Source organism: Cyprinodon variegatus, unplaced genomic scaffold (genome assembly GCF_000732505.1).
Source record: "Cyprinodon variegatus isolate N-32 unplaced genomic scaffold, C_variegatus-1.0 Scaffold330, whole genome shotgun sequence".
Taxonomy (NCBI): Eukaryota; Metazoa; Chordata; class Actinopteri; order Cyprinodontiformes; family Cyprinodontidae; genus Cyprinodon; species Cyprinodon variegatus.
The window spans coordinates 25,979-42,420 of NW_015150783.1; the positions used below are offsets into that span (position 1 = coordinate 25,979).

A 16,442-nucleotide genomic window follows, 5' to 3' on the forward strand; every position below is an offset into this window, starting at 1 on the left:
GTTAAAAGCACACCCTGTTTTCAGTAGATGTGATTTCCAATTTCCCATTTAATCACCAGGGCAGCCTTGGAGTCACTTAGCAACACTGTGGTTACAGACCTCAAAGGTCTGGCCTCCTGTTTTGCCCGTAAGGCAGCAAGCCTTACTTTCTTCTCAAGGAACAGAACGGGGCAGGCGGGGGTATCAGGTTCTGTGCTGGCATGGGGTTCTGCTCCTGAGGCAGGAGCAGAACAAAGTGCCGGTGGCCTTGGATGGCATCCACGGAGTAGAAAAGTAAAAGCCCCGTGAATAGGAGCTGTCACTCCCACTCAGCAGCTTCTGTGATCTGAGCCACCCGGAATGACGCTCCGATAAGTAGCTAATCCCAGCATCCCTGCCGGCTCGATGGACCCCCACTGCCATGACAACCAATGGGGAATCTCCTCTAGCAACAACTTAATTGGATAATATCCTCCCAGTTTTACTTTGTGTGTTTCTCCTTTTGTTAAGTAAAGTCTGGTCTGTCTGACAGAGAATGTGTTTTTTCAACTTCAGGATTGGGAAGAGTTTCAACACAGCAATGTATTTGAGCCATTTTGGTGTGTGCAAGTTGAAGCAAGTAAGAAAAGTGGAGATATTTTTCTTCAGCTGAGGCCATGCTGCAGCAGCAGACCGCAGACCAGAGGGAGGGTTCACCTGGGAGAGTGAGTGTAAAAATGTCTGCAGACTCTGCTTTTAGCACCACAAAAATTGACCATTTTAACCACTGTAAACATTTATTGTCCTTTGTCATGCATTGCCTGACAATTTATGTTACACCCATTCAAGGTCAGGGTCACGACATAAACAGGTGCCCCACCCTTCTCTCCAGACGGCCAAGACCTGACTAGTGCCAGGGAAAGTCATTATACACTACAAGTGGGTGTGTGTGTGTGTGTGTGGACTGAGAAATGAAAACAGCTTTGGGAGCATGGCACTTTAAGAAGTTAAAGAGTTGGTTCCAGCTGGATCATAAAGTGAAAACCGCAGAAAAGAATAAGCCTTGACGGGGTAAATTTACTGCTGGAATGAAGACATTACATCTGATTAACAGAGCCGAGGTATTTGACTCACCCTGAAGAGGCCACAGCGTCTTATTTCGTAACATCATTTAAAAGGACAGAGGCTGCCTTATATAAGCTTAATGGAAATCACTCCTGTTCTAAAGTATTACTTGCACAAGCACATTGGAGGGCACATATTGGGTTCCGGGTATAAGACTTTAATGAAAAAATAGGAAAACTGGGACAGATGAGTAAGCAAGAGGAGAAAGGAAAAGGGACAGTAAAAAAAAGATCACAGTTTCCATATTCCTGAAAATCCTCCTTTAAATATCTCTTACCTTCTGCACATGCAGTGCCACTAAATCCTGGACAGCATTTCCACTCAAGCGAGGTCACAGTGCGGTACACCACTTTGTACGATGGTCTCACAACTGTCTTATAGCTGAAAAAACACATATAATAAACTATCATTCAAAACATTTAGGTGTAAATGTAAGTTTGTTTATTCTGACATACATGATGTGTTTGTGAATCTGGTCTACTTTTTTTTTATTATTATTTTACATAATTTACTCAAACTCTTTAACATAAGGAGCACAAACAAGGCATATATTTACTCAGGCTGCAAGTAAAAACAAGACTATAGCAGATAGAAAGAAAACCAGATGAAATACAGAAACGTTTATCTGTTATTTATTTATTTAAATAATATTTAAACCATATTTTGCATCAACCTTTTCTTACACAGATGGCATGATATCTATTTTAACAACACATAGTTATTTATTTAGGTAACTCATAAGTAACTACACTCAGAAGTTTTAAAAATCCTTCTGCTTTTGGAAACCCTGTCAATTTCTCCTAAAATGTTGTGTCAGTCTAGTTACCCTTAGCACTGTCTCCATTATGTTTTTTTCAAAAAGAGGAACAATGAGGCAATAAGGCTGAATTCTCCCTGTGTTTTTAAATGGGTGGAGGGGCCCTTCTTTTTATAACATGGGGGTGCCGTAGGGGAGTGCACAATCTCGTCCTTCAAACAAAGATTTCTTAGGAGCACACTTGTAACAAAAGGGCTTACGATATCCCAACCCCCCACCAAATGTAACTGAATAGACATGTAACAGATAAAGGTGGCTTACATCTAAACAACATTTTAATGTGACTTAAAAAGAGAGAAAAAACCAGTAAATTTAAAGATGTCTAATGATGTCTGGATAAGGTTGAACTTTGGTATGGTTTATCACACGGGCAAGTAAATTCAAAAAGTTCTGCAAATACAAAGATGCCTTGCAAACAATACAAAAACTAAAAAAAAAAGACAAACACACAAAGCAAAGGAAAAATGTCACAAAGGGGAAATGATAGAGTAGTAAAGTGCAAACAAGGTGTAAACACAAAAATTTGCTGCAGAAATTATGCAAAACCACAAACACAAGAAACATATGTAAAGAAGAAACACAGGAAGAAACAAAAACAGCTGCAAGTCTTTAAAAAAAAAGCTGCAAACCAGTGTTCCAGACCACTAGGGGGAGACTAGTTCTAGTAACTAGTTATTTCTCAAAACACTTTACACTTAATTAGTAACTCAGTTACTGCACAAAAAGAATCCTTCCTGTTACTTTTTATGATCTAAAATGTAGGAGAATCTGGATAACAACCGGAAGTTCAAAGATGAAATATAGTAAGTTTTATAGTAGTTTCAGATTACCAATCTGAAAACATTTTGGTGTGTGTGATGGAACAAGAAAGCTGTAATGTGTTTATGCTGGTAGGATTATTTTTTAACAAGCAAACCAATTATGTTTTAAAACTTTATATTTTTGCTCAGTGAGAGGCTTTAGCTGGCTATAAAATAAAAGTAAAGCTGAAAAAGAACTTTTTTAAGCATTTTAACAAAAATGAAATGCACTGTTATAGAATTAAAATTGCTGGGTGGATCATCTAAGTAAGTGGTCCTCCTAACTGTCAATCATTCTGGTGAAATGTTTACGTAAGGCCGTCCTACTTGCTCGTCCCGTTACCTTTATTTTTCTGTGCATGCGCACTTTCAGACGTATATGTGTGGTGAACTATGGTTTCAGAAAGTCATCTAATCTGACCTCTCTCACCACGGCTCTTAGAAAATGTCCAAGGATCGTAAGAAAAAAAGTTTCTACGAAGTGTATAAGAAGAACAGAAAAGTGTCAGAAGAGGCAGATATATCCCAGAATGCTTTGCACAGAGAGCTCTCCTCACAAAGCATACTGTAGCAGCCTGCTGTCACCATGAGCTGTCGCTACCCAACAGCGGCGACTAATATTAAAGATGGCGCAGGCACCGCCCAGTGAAGGAGGAGTTACGTGACCAACGGAACAAGAAGCATTGGTCATCTGTCCGAACGCTCAGTTAACTAAGTTCGCTATAAAGTCAACTGTATAGTCCCTGCTCTATATAGTGATTGAGGGATTTAGGCGTTAGAGCGGACGTTCGGGCACAGTAAGCTTGTATGAGCTATGAGAACAGCAACTTTTAAACAGAGCTTGCACGAGGAGAAATGGACTTGTGCATGCTCTTGCATGCGCATTTTTTCTAAAGTGGAGAGGGCGGGTCTTGTGAAAAATTCGTGAAAATCCTCCACAATACCTTTACATAAAGAGCGACAAGTGCAGCCAGCTGTCAGTGAGATGATGTGAGGAGATTGTTTGGATTGAAGTTGCTTCGAACCAATGTATATAAATATTTGTTCCTTCAAATAATAAACAAAAGAACATTTAGACTTTATCTTCAGTTTGCACCTTCCTTTAGGAATGCTGTATGCTGTCCTCTCAGCCAATCTGCATCACATACAGTATGCGTACCTCAGCTCCCTGCTGCTGGTGGATGCAGTGAAAATCTTTCCCCACTGCAGAGAGACTGTGCTCATGAAAGGTCGCTTTGATTGATTGAGTTGAAGTAACGCACTGTGTTATATTGCAAGTAATCTTACGCTGTTGCCAGTTTTTGAGGGTGATTAGTTATTAGTGATTAGTATTACGAGGTCTAAAAACCAGATCTGTTGCAAAAACATTTATGAGATGACCATAAAGAGGACATTTGGATGAAATAAAAATAGTTTATGTTTTCCTTTTAATCTTTTTAAACATTTACAAATCCCAGCTTCCCCATTGATTTCTTTAATATGGATCCCATTACATATGAGTTAATGTTTGTCTCCATCTGGTTATGCGTAACTAATTCACAGCTTTGCAGTTGTTTTTGCGTCTTGCAGCATTTTCTCTTATTGTGTGTGTTGTAATTTAGCATAATTTATGTGTTTGCAGGGATTTTGTATTCTGCAGCATGTTTGCACTTTGTCGCTCTTTATTTTCTGTAATTGCTGCATTTCTCCTTTGCGTAACTTTGCAGTGTTTGCTCAAGTTTTGTGTTTGCTGTTCTCATTTATGTATTTGCTGTATCTTTAATCTATCTGTATCTGCATGTATCTGTAAGGTGTTTGCACCACTTGACTAACATATAATTGTCAATGCATATATGATATATTCAAGTTAATCTGTGTTACATTTACTGTATTTGTATAAGTACCGGTATGTTAAAGCAATAGCTGCCAAGGGGCAAGGTATTAGCAAATTTTTCTCGCAGCCAGGACATTTGTGTGGAGTTTATGATTTTCTTTCTGGGATTAAATCTTCTTCCGACCATCCAAAAAAGCTTCAACAAGTAAGGTTAACAACTCCGTCTAAAATTAACCTTGGGTGTGGAGGATCCTATTTTTACAGGACTTATTAGTTATAGAAAATCAATCCATCCATGCATCCAGTAACAACTGATAAGAAGTAGGTGTTTTTTGATAGAGCATTTTCATTTTATAGTTAAGTACTTTACATGTCCATCTTTGGGGTTTCAAAATAAATGTTAAAAGAAAATTTAGCTAGATGCTAATTACAGTTTAGCCCAATATAAAATGTTGACAGTAAAAGCCGTGTCTATTTGTTTTCCACATTATAGGCAATGAGAATACAGCTGGTGAGTGGACACAAACAAGTTAGCCCTTGATTGGCACTAGCTGGTGATCACCTAAATCGACTAAATGTACCATATGTAAGAGCTAACAGGTGGCATAGATAATAACACGGTTTGGTTTGGACCCTGTAACCCTTCTCATAACAGAAATTAATTTTTTCCTATCAGTGAGGAAGTACAAAACTGTCAGAAGCTATCTAAAAGGAGATTGAGGGCATGCCAGTAGTTAATTCAGGAATAAGAGAGAGAATGAGAGAGAGAGCAAGGCCTTAAGAGATTGCATTTATATTTTGTTGGACTGTAAAAACTTCTTTTGACATCTCGGTGAATAAAAACTTTTCAGACACACCACTAGTTCAGCTTATTAAAGATAAAGATACTAAAATCCTTCCGACATCTATCCTGTGCAAGAGTTTCCTTAATTTTCCTGCAAGGATATGTCATCTCTACTACAGCAGAGGAAACTATTATCAGCAATTTTTTCACAAAATCTCACTTTAGAAAAAAGAAATAACCCTGTAAAAAACAGACAACAGGAAGACTGAACCATTAAAAAGAAAAATCTTTAGTTTCAGCCTCTTTCAGTTATGGACCTCATGGCTTATTTCTCTGGTAGCTATAAAATTAAACTCCATAAAACAACAGCAGATAATTGCTTTATTGTGTGGCTGTTTAGGACAGAAAAGTAAAGGATTTGTAACGGTGTTGCAGGACCAGGTTCAGAATATCCCTCTAACCTCACCTGCCTCCTGAGCATCCCTGTGGCCAGCGGCAGGTCTGGTAGACCCGCTGGAGGATTGTCCCATTCTGTACCTGGCAGGTCACCGTCTTAGTTACTGTGTGAGGACACCAGTTCCTGAGGAGAAGAACAAATGGATCGAACAGAGTTAGGGATGGTATCAGCAGCATTTGTTGCCTCTAGATAAAAACTAAAATCACATTCTTTTAGAAAAGAACGTCTTCAATCACATTCTGTCACAAAAGCTAATTAGCCATGCAGTCCCAGTTGGTTTTTATTGTTCCACTCTCCCCCGCCTTTTTGTTTTGCGACTTCCTCAGAGTGTTTGCATGGTTTTAATCAGCAACAGTTTTCCCAATGAGTGCATTGAGGGCTGTATTTACACTGAAGGCGGTCCTGTATCAATACATCCGTTTGCACTGGGTTCCTGGTGGAGTTTCTATGGAGTGGATTTCTAATACAGGTTACAGCCAGGTCAGAAGTTCATAGCCCTCCCAAAGATTGTTTATAAGACATTATCGTAACTCACTGAACAGTACAGATGGTTTAGTAACCTAGTGATTAGAGCAGGTACCAACAAAAAATGAAGTAATATATTCTTAAGGGTTTATTAAAAGTCTTTTAAAAGACAAGACAATGTGTAAAGGCTGATGTGATAAAAAAGACTTAGAGCTAATTGGTTTAGTTTAACAAGAGCTTAATGTCTCATAAAGAAGATCATTCTAAGAAATATTTAGCTTTAAAGTCAGCTGCGATCTCATTTTGCTAATCACAAATCATTTGACTTTAATTTATGGAAAAACTTGGGAAGGCTGCTAAGCGACAACAAGCTATTAAAGAAATAAGGAAACAATTAGCAAACTCTGTTTTGCTCAATCGATGTATATAAAAACAAAAGCTCTTTAAACTGCAAAGTGAGCTGCGCAGCCAACAGCGCAGAGACGTCCCTTTGTTTATTCCTGCTGCCAGGCAGTTTGCAGGACAAGTAGGCTGGTCCCAATGAAGTGTGTTTGTCAATATGTGAGGCCATTTGTGCGTGCATCAAACAGTTTAAAATAAAGACAACCATTGAAGGCAGAAGATGTGAAGCAGCCCCTTTGAACATCCCCCACGTTGTGTTGGCTACACACACACACGAGCTGATATCTTACAGTAAGTATATTTTTTATCTATGAATGAAAGTACTTTGTACTTTTCACCATTCAATTATAGTAATTATCTTTATGTGTCATTAGAAGTTAAAATAAAATGTGGCCCTCCATTTAACCCTCCCTATTAGGAGAAGTGGGTTAAATGCACCCTTGCTTAGGGACCAAGAGTAGTAGTCTGAGGGATTTGAACCAGGAAACGCGCAGCCTTCTGCAGGAAGGAGGCGCCCTGCTCTAACTAGAAAGCCACAGCTCCTACACCCAGCAATAAAACTAATATGGACAAAATATATTTGCCAAATTAATCAGAATCATACAAAAATAAAATAAAAAAAGTGCTTAAATATAATATCAGCCTTTCATGATATAAGAAACATTTGTCCAATGTTAGAAAAATACAAGCTGTGGTTTCATATGGTATATCAATCCCTTTGAGATGAGACTCTAAACAAACCATTATATGTACAACACCAGTTACTTTCCAAATTACTGAAGAAAAATGTCAGCCTGTTAAAAAAAAAAAAAAAAAAAACATTCCCAGGTAGAGTTTTGGTGGGTGAGGCGCTAACCTCAACTCCTCCCTACCACTTATCCTCCAGACCCAACAGATAAACATCTGAGTTTCCCAGGCTGATGGGAGGTTTCACCTGGAAACAACAGATAGTTCCCGGGGGGTACATAGAGGAAAATGGGGGAAGGTTTATTGTCTCCCTGTTTCTCTTTTCCTTGCATGTATGCTGTAAATAAAAGGAAATGGTCCCCAAGTTTTCTTCAGTAAAATAAAAAAAAAAATAAAAAAAATGGAATTTGGGATGCAGATCTCAATACCTACTATAAGTGAGTAAGCCCACCTGTTAAAGACATAGAAATAGCTCAGGTAAGTTTATGTTGTATTGCAGTTGTATAATCTTAAAAATAAAGGAAATATATTTTATCTGTGTTATTTACATTTTTTTTTAATGTCACAATCAGTTCCCTTCTTAAAATTTCAATAAAGTACATGTTGGTGAAGATTTTTAATTTGATCAATTATCATTAATTAAAGTGGATATGAGCTTCTAATTAATAATGCTTGACCTTCTGTTTTCCTGGAGCTTAGATATTACAGGACATTGAGCCCTTTTATTTAAATTTTTTATTGTGTTTAAAATAGAAAAGACTAGAGAAGTTATTTAAATAGCACAGGTCTAAGCTGAATAAAAAAAAAAAGGAATGAAATGACAGAAAATCACTACTGACTACACTTGTCTATATGACTAGAAAATAAAAGGTTTAAAAAACAACTAGAATTGTGACAAAAAGAGCTGATCAAACACCTAAGACATGTTGCCACCAACTTTTGACATCAGAGTTATACAGAATTTTAGTGGCCATCCTGAAGTCACCGTTTCTCCAAAACAACCATGCAACACAATCTTTTCTGATCTATCATCACAAACTTAAACTAACTTATAAAGTGTTCCCAGGCTCTACTGTTACTTCGACTGGAATGGTGTTTCAGTCAAGGGAGACTAGGATTTAATTTTTGAAGTAACATTCAAAGTAGGTTTTCCCAGGGAAATGATTAGATATTCAGAAAGAATATCTCGTTCACTGTTTGCATGGTGAGGAAATTGTGATGTGATAAGTCTGTCAAGATCCAAAACTTTTTAGAGCACAGTATTATGAACATTTTAAAAGACCAGAAGACTTTAAAGGTCTAATGGACTCTGCTAGAAAACTGAAAAACTGCATCATCTTTACACCTTTTGCATATTTCGCCAACTAGTTTGATTACTACTTCAAATGAAAGTAAGAAAATTTTTTCAAGATCTATCCCAGGGGCTTTAGAGGTTATAGTAACTGAACATACAAATCTCCTAATCTTCTCCTCAGCTCAGAGGATGCCAAGAAACCAGCAACAAGGAGTGCAGGTGTTTGGTGGACTAAATCCTTTACTCTTGAATCTTTCATAGTCACCACCTTCCCCTTAGTGGAACCACTCATGTATTATGAAGTGCAAAACCCACCAGCACCATGCTGTTTCACTGGCAAAACACCAACCAGGCCCTCAGTGAGTATCGGGTCTCAAAGCACACATGGCACACTCTGAATGCTATAGGCCCAAGCTAAATAAATCATCCGCCGTCTCCGTCGCACATTGCCTCAGCCAACAGTTAAGAAAGAAATCACAGCTTTGTCCCATCTGTTCCTCAGTGCTACAGATGCCAAGTGATGGAGAAGATGAAACAAAAGAGAGCTGAAACCTTATATCTTATATATGCAAATGCAAACAGGATGCAAATAAAAGAAAAAGCCTATAAGCTATAATCTAGCAATAAGGCGTGCCCTTGTTTCACCTCGACATGCTGCATGCTGACACTTCCTCAGCGTTTCAACAACAACTATGATATTAACCAACATCAAAACAGAGAGAATCTTCTGCAGGAAAAAAACATTTTGATACAGGCCCATACATTCAACATCAACAGCAGGAGAAGACAGATGAACAACACACACTATGGTAGTGAGGAGGAAAATCTAATGGATTCTTTTTGCTAGAATTCTGTCAGCAGAAAAAATATCTGCAGAGAAAAAGGAAGAAAAGACAGATGCAGCAAATGGCTCAAGGAAAGGAGAGGTCACTTGGTCCTAAGGGTCTTTGAGTCCTTATGGGAGCAAGGATATGAAAAAAGACAATTATAAAGCAGCGGACGTCCCATGGGCCAGAGAGGAAGGCTCAAGATAAATGTGGTTCAACATAAAACGACAAAAAGAAAAATAAAGACTACAAGTCAAGGTAAAATTAATGAGCTCTACATTCCTGACATAATAATCCTCAGCTTTGAAGGAGAAACTAAAAAAAAAAAGAAGAGCACTGTGAAAAAACAAACCCGGCATTAGTTATGTCTCGTCTTTTTTAAGAGCTTACAAAAATGAAGTTAAGTAACTAAGTTAAGATTATTATGGTCACTGTGTTCATTGTGCAGCATCATCAAAGCAGCACACAGAGGTCTGAAAGCCAGAGCTTGGCAACTCTTTCACCAGAGACAAAGAGCGGTCATTTGTCTTTGTCTGTTTTGAGTCTTCCTATATGGACACCTGAGCTTTCAGTCGGCTTGTGATGGTTGGTGGATGTTCTAGTGTTTAAAGAAAGAATGCAAAAAAGACCCAACTGAGCCGTTTATATTACTCAACCTTTTTAACAGGCTGTCATTTTCCAATTATTTGTTTCCAGAGATGTCTTTTCTGTGGTTTTGGGGTCCAGAATATTAACATGGGTAATTTGTTACAATTTTAAAGTTTTCTTGGCCTTTCTTGATCATTGAGATAACATCCATCCATCTATCCCATACTGAATCACAATGATTCCTGAGTGGAAAATAAACCCTCTCAGGTGACTCCTTTCAGTGCAAGGAGGAACAAACTGCCTCTGGGAGATGTGGCTTCTCATTGAAGAGGTCTAACATTGATTGTATCTGTCTCTTTCTATCATAATAAATTCATCATCACCATCTCTGAGGGCTGAGACTTCATTGAACCACTACATTTATATAGATGCACCAATCCAGTTTTTATCTGATCCGATCTGATACTGATGCCTTGGCTGAACTTAAATCAACTTATACCAAACCGATTCAACCACTGAATGAATGAACCATACATATTGCAATGCGAGTGAAGGCTTTAGGTTTGATATAAACATTGTTGAAAAGTAACAAATTAATACAGATATAAATGCATTTAATAAGATCTATTAACAAATAATCAGTAAAAGAAAAAAACAATAGTTTCATGTAAAGTGCACTGGATTAGATCAGTCAATATCTGTGCTGATATCTGATCTAGGTATCTGACTGGTGCATCTCTATTAATGGATGTGGCAGATTTTTGAACACCATAAGGTCATCAGCATAATATGGTTAATCAGTGTTTCACCTATAAACCAGGATACAGGTGATGAGCTAAGGCTTAATAGGAGCTAAGGTTTATTATCAGAGTTAGGGCTTAATCTAGCATTGTTTAAAAGATATGCATTAATGCAATGCAAATCAATGACTTTACTAGCAGTTCATCTGTGATTAACCTTTCATACAGTTGAAGCTGACAGCTTTCTCAACTGTGTCATGGATTTCTGCAGCTCTGCCATGTTTATGATAGGTTTCTTTGGCTTCTTCTGTGATTAATGTTCTCCTTGCCTGACTTTTCAGTTCTCCTTTTTTCATCAAACCATATGGAGATGGACTCTATTTACCTGTGGCTTTACTGTTAGATTTTAGGGGTCTGAATGCAAAAGCACTGCATACTTTTCAGAGTTCACCAAGAAGAAATATTCTTTAGGTTATGAACCCCTTTCTTCCAAATTCACAATTTTTCTCTACTTTGTTTTGATAATTTCCATAAAATTCCTGGTAGAATACATCTAAGTTCGCGGTCATGATGTAACAGAGTTGGAGGAGGTTGAAAGGGTATATACTTTCGTAAGGATCTTTACAAGAATGAGTACAAGCTGAAAGAAAGGGAGGGAAAATGCTATTTGTATTAAATATAAAACCCCTGAGGATGCTAACAAATATCTCTCTGAGGATTTTGAGAGTCAGTTTAATCCAATAAGTAGTCTGTCAGGAATGCAGCCAAGCATCAGTGGAGCAGGAGGTGTATTTGAGGTTATTTGAAGAGACTAATCACAGACTGTCTGGTTTGCACCTTCCAGAATCCAAAGTAAGCTTCATTTCAGTGAGTAAGCTGAGAAATGAAGATGTGTAGAACAGGACAAATTCTCCAACAGAGAATAAACTGCGTCAAATAAAACGTAACAATAACCGACAGAAGTAGCATAGTTGTGCAGAAAACTATATCAATCATTTAGAAAACACTTCAACCGAGTTTAAAATTAACCAAGAGCTGACAATCTCTTTGTTTCTGTGGACAGCCTTCAATATTTATTGACTTTACTGAGAAATTGTTTTTCCATGGACTTTTACTATGAACTGCTGCTTACACAGTAACACCAGACTGAACCGAAACACTCAGCCCCATTCATTTAGTCTCAAACTCGCTGACCTTTATGAGGACAGCGACTGATTGAGAACAGCAGCGGATTTTTATCCTGTATACAAATCCTGACATCTTCCCAAAACAAGCCCAGATGCCGTGGTGTTCCAACGCTTGTGTTTAATAAACATGTCAACAAACATCTGGATGCAAGTGGCAAAGGGGAAAGAGGATGAAGGTGGTGGACGGAGCCTTTTTAGACTGAGAAATGGAAGATTTGGGATAAGGTTACAGAATAATACACCAAGTCTTGAGGGCATCACTGAGTATTGTTCAATCTCATTTAAATATGGAAAGAGCATAGCACACCTAAAAACCCACTTAAACTAATAGGGCAGGTAGCTGCAGAAATTCACCGCTCAGATGGAAGAATCTGCCAACAACCAGGAAAGGTCACAGATCAAATCTAACTCATTGGTGAATGGCAAGAAAAATGAATTGCTGACAGAAAGACATAAAAAGTCTAATAGATTTTAAGTAAAGTAGCAAAAAAAGGAATCGGGTGGTCAGATTGGAAGTTAAAACAGATTATTTTTACTGTACATGCAAAACATGTATGCATTAAAAAAATATCTGGACATATCTGTAAACACATGGCAATGACAGCATGGCACTGTGGAGATTTCCTTCTTCAGCAGGGAATGGGAAATACCAGACAATAGCGGATAGAAATTTCTGGTTCACCCACCAGCATCACCAATAACATATCAATGTATTAAAGATCTAATCCTGGAAAAACTGGGAAAAAATAAAAATTTAAAATTGGCCTTCAGCAGAAGGTTTACTGTTCTGCTTAATCGTATATAATCCAAATGCAATACACTTAAAATGTGGTTATAGAGTTACATGTATTCAAGTCAAAAGGTATGAAAAACTTTGCAGGTGTTAAAAATAGTTTCTTGTCATTTATGAGCTAAACTCTTCAGCAAACCTGATTTTAAGTGTGTTTAGTCTACTGGTTCTTGTTCGGAAACCCCATCTGTCAGCAACAACCCTCAGGCAATCAATCAATTTAGGAAATCCTCTTTTTATCTTTTTTTATTAAAAATATCAGCCTCTTATTCATACTACCCCAATAAAAACACGTATTCTGTGCACAAAGCTGAACCTTAAAAAAAAGATTTTGACAGTAAAGGAAATGAGATGATGGAGCTGAATCTCTTGCTTCATGTCTTTGACAGTGGATGTGCTGTGACACATTGGACAACAATGAGGATGAGACAAGGCAGAGGAAAGAGGAAACCAAGTGTCAGGAACACAATAGGAACTGGAAGATGGATGGTTTGGGGAGTAGATCTAAAATAGGAACCAATAAGACCTTGGTTTGTTTAAATGTGTTTTTAAACATGAGGAACATTATTATAAAGCCCCTCTTACCTTTTCTGATAGATTGAGGTGTGAGCGGCTGCTTTCTGCGCTCCAGCTGAATATCCTTTGTAAAGTCCAGTCTTCCAGGTCCCGTTAACAAACGTGGACAGCCAGAGGATCAGCACCGTCCACTGCAAACTTTTCCTGATTAGCGCTTCTAACCTGTGCGATCCCATTTTTAAAGTGGAGAATTTAAACTACTGAGCGGAACAGTTTCTAATAAGGAGTCCAACTCTTGGTCCGCTCAGTGCGCCTCAGATGCGTCAAACTGAAGCAGAGCCGCAGAAGACGCGCATCCTAATCACTGAGTGGAAATAACTAAACTGTCTTCGCAGAGCAGAGAGATTTCACTCCTGTGAGGAAAAACTAAACTAAACACAGGATGAACTGTGAGAAGACTGCTGTCCTCCCTTCTCCTCCTCTCTGAGGTCCGCTCCAGCAGCGGGGCATGGAGCAGTTTTTATAGTCTCCTCTGGTGTTTTAAAAGCTCAGCCTGCTGCTGGGTCTTTCTCACTCTGCCTGCCCCACTATGAGCTCTCTCAGAGGACAATGTGACGCCTACTTCAATGCACAGAGAATGGAATATTGGGCTGCTGCTGCCTCTCCAGGTGGCTCTGAAATCAGGGGACCAAATCTTTGGCATCACATTCATTCTTAAATATCTTACGCTTCTTTCTTTCCTATTTTGGAAATTATAAAGTTGGACAAATCTATTACAACCTTGCACGGGTGTAACTTTGTGATAAAAGTTGCAGGGGACCTCTAAGGATAGTGGCTGATGGACCAACAGCTACTCAATCCAAATGCTTTCAATAGGGTTTATAGTTTCAAAAATTTGCTAAAACATATTTATTGGATGCTTTCCCATTGCTGAGAACACAAGAGAACCATAATACACTGATATTTATAGTTATAGACAGATGCCTGCCTTTAGTGCATCATTTATAAATGTCAGGATTTGGTTTTGGAAGGCAGAGGGGAATTTCTTGATGATTTAATGAAGGTTTACTTAAAACAGAGGCAAGGTTATCCAAAAAGAAAACAAAGTCCAAACTAACAGGAAACCAGGAGTCCAAAAATCAAAATAAGAAAACAAGTCAAAACAAACCAGAAACTATGGAGACATCAGGGGGATAACTATCACAAGGTGGAAAGCTCAGAGAGACGGAGTTGGAGGAAGTTTGACAAGGATACCAGCACTGAAGAACTGCACAGAGAGAGTATTTATAGGCAACTGAAACAAAGGGAGAGCTAACGAGCAGATTAGGAGCAGGTGTGAGTAGAGCAGAAACAATAAAGAGGCAAGGATAAAAAAGGAGAACTCAAGGTGGCAGCAGAGGGCAACAAATAAAAACCTGAGAACTGAAAATAACCAGAAAACACAACAAAATAAGAATTAAACCACTAAGACTATAAAACATGGAGTTAAGCAAAACTGAACACTCCAAAGAAAACATAACAGAACCGAGACTAAGACAGAAACAGAGAAAAAAAACAAACAAAGAACACAATAAAATAAGAATTAAACCATAAAAAACTAGAAAGCAGGAGCAAAGCAAAACTGAACATCCAAAAGAAAAAGCAATACAGAACCAGAAACAATAAAGAGCTCAAAAACAGCCAATACCAATGCCAACATCAATATATATCATGCATCCCTAGTATGGACACAACTTCAATTCCATCCATCCATCCATGCAAGGTTTCCCTTTCAGCTGCATCAGTGATTATCCTCCTACACAAGTATCAAATTTAAGTTTAGAAACTTCTCCCATATGTCATTGACAGCAAAAGTCTATATATTGAAGCTTATATTTAAAAAATCATTTATGCACATATTTTTATTATTTGTGCTATAATTCTTGCAGGTTTCTTATATTTTAATTCTGTCTGTTTCCTGTGAGTCTGGCTGTCTCTGGGTTGGCTGGCACAGCTATTTCTGAGTCTTGCCGAACTACAAAAGACAAAAAAATAAGTTGAATTTTATTACAGCATAGCATATTTTTTCTTGTAAACTTGGAGATATATTTTATTGCACGTTGCATATCCCAATTGTGTCTATGCTGTGCTTAAAAACAGATTTATGAACCTTTCTACCAATATAATGATGCCGGAGAAACTAATTTTCAAGATCTCTAGAAGCTCTGGAGTCTGATTCTCTATTCAATAAGAAAACAACAGATATCTGTGCATTTTAATCTGTAACTCTGAGTAATGGTCCTCCGAGAAGCCCAGCTTTTTTAACTTATATAAATGTACACTCTGTAAAAAAGAAAAGAAAAGTTATGCCAGAAAGTTACGCCAGTGCAACTTTGAATGTTCGGAGGGTTTAGACACCTTTACTGTTTGCTCTTTTACTCTATATCATTAGTTTTCTTTGGGTGTTGAAGTATAGCTGGGAAAAGTAGAAGTAGTGTAAATGTTTTCTGTCTCCTGTTCTATTGTCTTTCATTGAATATTAAATTTCTTCTTGGCACTTTTCCACAAAATTCATATTTGTGGATTAAAAACTAACTAGCTGTCCAGTCAGCAGATTCGGTCACATGATATATCTTAGGTTGAGGTTTAGGCAGATCCCAAATGCAGAATAAAGGTAAAATGAAAAATTATTTAATGAGGAACTTTGAATAAACTTAAGAAAGAAGTTGAGAATAAATACAAAAAACATGCACAAACAGAAGATTCAAGTGATGATACATTAAGAAGTCAGTGAGAGCATAGGGCTAGAAAGAAACATGAAGGATAAACATAAAGAATCCAAAAATGGTTAATAATGAATAAACTAATAGGCAGCAACAAAGGGAGCATCAGCACTAAGGAGTAAACTATGTGATAGGATCGTAAGGAAAAGAACATAGTAACACCTAAATGACAGAAACTAACAGATTATGAAATAAGTTTGGTTTAAATATCTTTAGAAACATATATTTCACACCTGTCTAGCTTGGTCTTTGCTATGCAGCTTAAACACTAACTTCTAAAACATTCACAGAGCAGCTGGATTAAGTTAAAATTACATTACACAGAAGAGAAATGTATTTACTAATACGGTATCCTTTGACAATAATTTAGCCTTAACTTTTTTTTAGGGGGTATCCTTTGAAGGTTGGCTGGATATAAATGTACCACACC

General features: G+C 37.7%; 1 protein-coding gene across 1 annotated transcript; it reads right to left on the reverse strand.

The window, feature by feature from the left end:
• Positions 1–1,318: 1,318 nt before the first annotated feature.
• On the reverse strand, positions 1,319–13,823 carry LOC107091228 (EMI domain-containing protein 1-like; the record flags this gene model as incomplete). The annotated part of the gene is made up of 3 exons (XM_015385029.1): positions 13,320–13,823; positions 5,764–5,877; positions 1,319–1,464 (listed from the first exon to the last, which is right to left on the reverse strand). Coding segments are annotated over exons 1-3 (427 nt in total), but the record flags the coding sequence as incomplete, so codon positions are not given.
• Between the last annotated feature and the right edge of the window lie 2,619 nt (positions 13,824–16,442).